General features: G+C 37.2%; 1 protein-coding gene across 1 annotated transcript in view; it reads right to left on the bottom strand.

The window, feature by feature from the left end:
• Window positions 1–6,000, bottom strand: part of ADCY8 (adenylate cyclase 8 (brain)) — a 134,670-nt gene that overhangs the window by 23,174 nt on the left and 105,496 nt on the right. The window contains 3 exon segments of the mRNA XM_009323358.1: window positions 882–1,060; window positions 2,418–2,507; window positions 5,541–5,742. Of these exon segments, the coding sequence (XP_009321633.1) occupies window positions 882–1,060; window positions 2,418–2,507; window positions 5,541–5,742 (471 nt within the window).

Here is a 6,000-nt window from a genome sequence, read left to right on the forward strand (position 1 = left end):
TATGTCATATCAGTAGTCTGTAGGAGCATAACTAGCATTAGAAAAAGGAATTGCATCCCAAATCTTTAGTACCTTGCTACCGTAGGAAGCTAGCAAGGAAAGATATGCATGCAGAGCCTTACTATGTGTAAAGATGTGGCTGTTGTGAGGACTAATTGTGCTGCAAATCCATGCTTTTCTGTCATTCTGAGGATCTTCATCTGGCACGCACTTATAAGCACAAGCAACTGCAATACTGAATTGGTCAAGTATCAAAGACTGAAGAAGTGTTTTTCTGAATGAGCTAAATCACTGCTGCTCTAACTTAAGTTATTTTAACACTTAGTGCACCTCTGACTCTGCAAATTACTGTGGCTCCTCTGTCCTCCTCTTCAACTCCTCTTGCTGGGAAGGAAGCCTGGGAAGAGGAGTCTGTCCTTCAAATGCAATCCTACAAAATGGGGTCATCCCTGTATTCCTTATATCTTTCACAACTATACATTATAGTTTGAATTTTATTCAGTTAAAACCCTGCCCCTAAAAAATCAATTGTTTACTCCTGTTTTCTTAAATTGAGGTAAGAGTTTCAATCAGTATCTCTGGAGTTTTCAAGAATAGAAGCAACCAATGTATATGCACTGTAATCCATATTTTTAGCAACATGGATAGACTAGGGGAGACATAAAAGACAAACCCTGCTCAATATTTAAAAGTCCTCATGAAATGAACATTTTAATAAAAAAGCCTGAGAAAGAATCACAATATAAATCTTTTTGGATTAGTCATTGCCTCTTGCAACCATCACTCCATACTTAATTATGGTGCTATCCTATATGTGTATACTCTGGCAAGACTTGACCCGTTACCTTATTAAAAAGCAGTTCCTAAAGGGGGCTGTCAACACTTACTCTCCATTGTGGTTAAAGTTGTCATATTGCAGAAAAAGGGAAGCATAAATGGTCTCAGTCAGCAGAGAATAGATCGCAATCATGATGAGAAGTACTGCCAGCTTCAGGACAGAGTTGAGACGAAGAAAGACCGCACAAGTCACCATTGCCAGCACACCAGTGAAGACAAAATACTGAATAGAAAACAGTAGTGGTTACTTTCGGAGATCAGTGACTACATATTAACTCCATAAACATCTATATAGATGATCAAGTGATCAGAGGTAGAAAAAAAATTGCTCTGGATTTCAATGCTCAGCTAAGACTTCTTAGGGTGCAGGGCACTTTGAAAATAAAGGTTTTGCTAAAATAGAACATGAAATTACAAATTCTCTATTTTGCATGGCACCTCCATGTTAGCAGAAATCCTCCTCTGAGCCTTTATGGCATTTTCATTATATTAGAAGGGAAAGGGCATCCTGTATAGTGAGAAGAGGAAAAGGAGACATGTAGTAGTTTGCTAATGAAAAGTCAACCGAGAGAAAATAATTTATATTCCTTTGGATTCTGAAGTTCCACAAGACCCACATTAATCAGGATGGGAGAATCATATTCCTGCTTTAATCCTTTTCCCATGCTACTTGAAGAGAGGATAAAGCCACAGGTTTTGTTGGTTTTTAATTTTAATTTTTTTATTTTTAATATTGCAGGTCTAGCTTAGTTACATTACTCTCTTAAAATGTGGTGCCTGGAAGTTTTATTCATGTCTCATTTTCTAATCTCTTCATTGTCTCATTTTTCTCAATGATTAGTCATCTGTCCAATGCAATCCATGCAGCTGATACTGGATAGGGAGAGACAATCATGGCCATGAGCTACTCAAATTTAAAATAGCAACATCAACACCCACAGTTCAAATGCAGTTTAAATTAACTCCTATCATACAGCTTTAGGAGAGATAGCATTCATTTTTCTGAGTACAGTTTTTCTTTAGTACAGTTCCTCTGTAGGAAAGTCTGCATCCTTACAATTTGCGGCATACTGCTGGCAGTATCATGACACTGCCATATGACTTTCTAAGCAACATACTTCTTTTATCTACACAAGACCAACCCATTGATTTTGTTGCCTGCTTGCTCATCATAGAGAGGATTTTTTTTGCTCCAAATGTAAATTTAAAATAACTACAGCAGAATGACTGCTGGTTTTGCTATGTAAGAAGTATTAGTCTCCATTAGCTTCATATGAGTATGTTTTAATGCACTAGGTTCATTGAATCATTGCTGGATGTGTTTCCAACATAAAGGTTCTGTATGAAGTTCAAAGGTTGAAACTTGGTTGTAATGACCCATTCGACCGTAAGATTAATTCCTTCTGTAATCTGCCTCTGCTTTTTCTACCAGCATATGGATAAATGCTAAGGTTCAACTTCACAGTGTTGTTGAGGCACCTGACTCTGTCACCAGTACACAGGTCATTGATTCCAGGTAGTGGTTGCCATGTAACCTTTGTGGATCTGTGCCTCAGATTCAAAAGTACCCTCAGAAATACCTCAGGATAGGAACAGATGTCCGTAAACGATGCGGATGAATTGAATGTCTGGTTCTTCAGGGTGACTGGTTTATCAAAATCACACCATAGCTATGAATAAAGAAAACAAAATTACCCTCTCAAAATTTGTATACTTCGCTATAAAATATAGATAAAATTATTAAATTGGGAGCATAAAATCAGACAGCATGTGTGCACTTGTCTGCAAGCAGGTTTTTTACGCTATGTTGCTATGGACAGTGTTATCCTAGATGTGGGACAAAATCCTATGGCGTCATGCAGAATTGGCTTGTGCCAAAACATAATGGGGTCTCAGAACTGCAACTGTGATGCCTAGAATAGAAGGGAATGAAAATTCATTCATGATACAATGGTTTTGAGAATGTATGCTGCCTTTTGCTGTTATGACCTGCACTCATTTTAATGGTATTTCAAACCAAGTGTATTAAATATAAACAAGACAGCAGTGTTGAGTTGCAATACATCATGGTCTTAGAATACAGGAAAAAAATCATTAATGGTTTCATGTTTTGACAGTTAAAGCAGATGGAGTCTCTTGTTACATATATTAATCCAATCTGGATGTTTATATTAGGATGTTTCATCAACCCGGTACGTACAAGCTAGTTCCCCTGTCTTTCTTTCCAACAGAGTTAGAGAGTTTGTTTAATGAGGCCCAATTTCTTATAATTAAATTCTAATGAATTTTGAACTTGGAACTCTCTTGTTTGTTCTTTCAACAATTCAGTCATCTCTGCAATGCAGTAACATTATCTAAGTTGCCTGTGCAGTCCTCTGTGACAACAGATATTTAATGGTACCTTCTGAAAGTTTATGAGGTGTACAACACCTCTCTGCAGAGCAGAGTGCCATGAAAACCACTCTGGGTGTCTTTTTAAAAGACCTTCAGGATCAGAAAATTTATTCTAATTTTATAACAACAAGAATGCACTTGATGGAAAGAATCACAAGACTCATTTACCCCCCTGGTGAAACCAAAGCCTTATGGCTCATGTTAGAAAGCATCTGAGACTTAGTTCCCTCCAACTGGGTGCGTTTGAACTCAGTGGATGCATATAACTGCAAGGCTGAGCTGCATTACCTGTTATTAAATGCATGCAGGTCCCTCCTGAGCAAACTATTATTATGGCAGAATTTTGACATACAAAATAATGAGGTTATAGGAATGTTGTGATTTCCTGTAGAGGTCAGGACTCGGTGACTCAAGTCATTGCCGTTCTAAATATATGACAATACATATAACTGTTTACTGCTTTATAGAAACCCACTGGTATGACAGTAAAAAGAATTATATTTCTTTTGACTGGTTTTGGATTAGCCATCCCACAAGACTGCAGTGGACACAATCTTAAAAAATAATCCACAACAAGTCAGGGGAAAATCTCGTTATCGTCGTATCCATAGCAAATTGGGTACGGGTAGCCCATTACAGATCATCTTGTTTCAAGAGCAAGATTAATTCTAGCAAAATCTTTCCTGACAGATATTTGTCAAACATGATTTTAAAAACTCTAAATCCTGCAATGCTCTTTAGTGATCTATACTATAGTGTACCACTGTCCTTATCTTCAGGAAGTTTTCAGCCCTATTGAACTTCCTGTCATTTACTGTATTTGTATTTTCTCTGTAAGGATAGCAATTCATGGTTACATTCTTCTTTCTGTGACTAACTCTCCTACCAGTGACTGCATGGTATCACTAAATAACCCAGACAGATGCTGAGTCCTCGCATATTGGCAGCCTGAATTCAATCATGGAAGAATGACAGCAATAGAATGTAATAAAATCTCATATCTGTTAGCAAAAGATGAGGTAAACCTTTGAAGTATCAGACTTCAGCATGCTTACTCCAATGATATAATAATAATTATTATTAATTATTACAGGATAATTATTGTTGCTGCTGTGTTGTTATAGTTGCTATTGTTATTACTGTCACTAAATGCTTTCCTGGTCTCATCTAGAAGGAACTATATATTTTAAAAGAGTAAGTTCAGATGAAAAAGCACCACTACATCCATAGCCAAAAGGTGTTCTACAAGAGGAAAGTTATTTTTAATCTATCAGTGAGATATTTGATGCCTTCTTGGCTCAGGCTTCAACACCTGCCAGGTTGTCTGACATGATAATCTGCCTAATTCATGCAAAGCTGTCTCATATTTCTGAAGACATCCAGGTAATCAGGGTAATCTATTGTGTTTGCATACAAGACCCCACTCTTTTACCCTGCGACATTGCATAGAGCTAGGCCCACAGTATTCAATTACCAGTATTTTTATCTAACCACAGCTGCTAAGCAAAGCTTGGTACATGCCTTTCCTCCCAGATACACTGATAAACTTTGCTCTAGATTTGTCACACTTTAGAGTCTTAGTGGAGATGTATAAATTAGGAGCTAAATCAGACTAAACTCCCTCTGTGGGCAGTGGAGAGAGAAAAATCTCTTTATTGGAACCAGTATGATCAAAAGAAATCTTTGGGAATGCCTGTTTTTCTGCACTGACTATAAAGCAAGTTGAGAGTGACTATGCCCATAGTTTGGTACTTCAGCTAAGGTGAAGCCGGGCCGAAGGGGTTTGTCAAACCACTAAATGAGCAAGGCAGCGTATGTTTAGAATTTATGCTTTTTAACTTCTTTTTACATGCTGTGGTTACTGGCTCAGCTTGACCTTCTCCATCCTTTCTTTGAAGGTATTTTCTGGGTTCGTTGACACTTCTCATTTTTTTAGTAATCTAATTAATGGGAGAACTGTGAGATGAGGAATTTAATATCTATAAGCATTACTTGGATTGACAGTCTTTAAGAAAGTATATCAGCATGTCAGAAAATTACAAATCGTCCTCAAAGGGTAGATATATTGAACAGAAAGTAGAAAAAGGGTTTTAAAAATAGATGATACTCATGAAGGAGAAATAATTAGATATTTCAGAAATACACAGTTTAAGCAACAGATTGAATTTCCTGGAGCTGTGGTACTTCGCCTTTTATATTTAAATCATAGCTGGCTTATAGACACATTAGTTAGCAAGTACTGTAGCAAGCTTAATAATTCATAAATCATCTTTTCCTGTATAATAATCCCTGGTTCCCTATAAGCTTACAATATTGATGATGGCTCCAAGAAAATTAATCAGAATGGATGCAAATATAATGACATTCCTGGCCAGGTAGGTCTCATTAATCCAGCAGCAAGTTTTCCGGAGCATTAAGGGTAAACATTTGTAATCCTCTGCCGTAGTGATTAGCACAAGAGCGGAGTGCAGCATAATCAGAATAGAAAACTGAATGACCATTGGTATCACCCTGGGAAGAAAAAAGAAGAGAACCCAGCATTAAACCTCAACACAATACCACTGCTAATAAAAACAAATGTGTAAACAGTTAAGACTAGGAAACATCAGTTGCCATAAATCTGAGACAATTAGTCTAGGAAAAAAAACAGAGAAAACAAATATTTGTTCATGTTCCATAGGTCTGCCACTGCTTCACACGGTTTCTTGCTGAGAAACTGCTGTTGAAGAAACAAGCCAGGGAAATCATTGCCTCTCTCTCTGTCTATAT

This window comes from Pygoscelis adeliae, unplaced genomic scaffold (assembly GCF_000699105.1).
Source record: "Pygoscelis adeliae isolate BGI_AS28 unplaced genomic scaffold, ASM69910v1 Scaffold103, whole genome shotgun sequence".
In the NCBI taxonomy this organism is placed as follows: Eukaryota; Metazoa; Chordata; class Aves; order Sphenisciformes; family Spheniscidae; genus Pygoscelis; species Pygoscelis adeliae.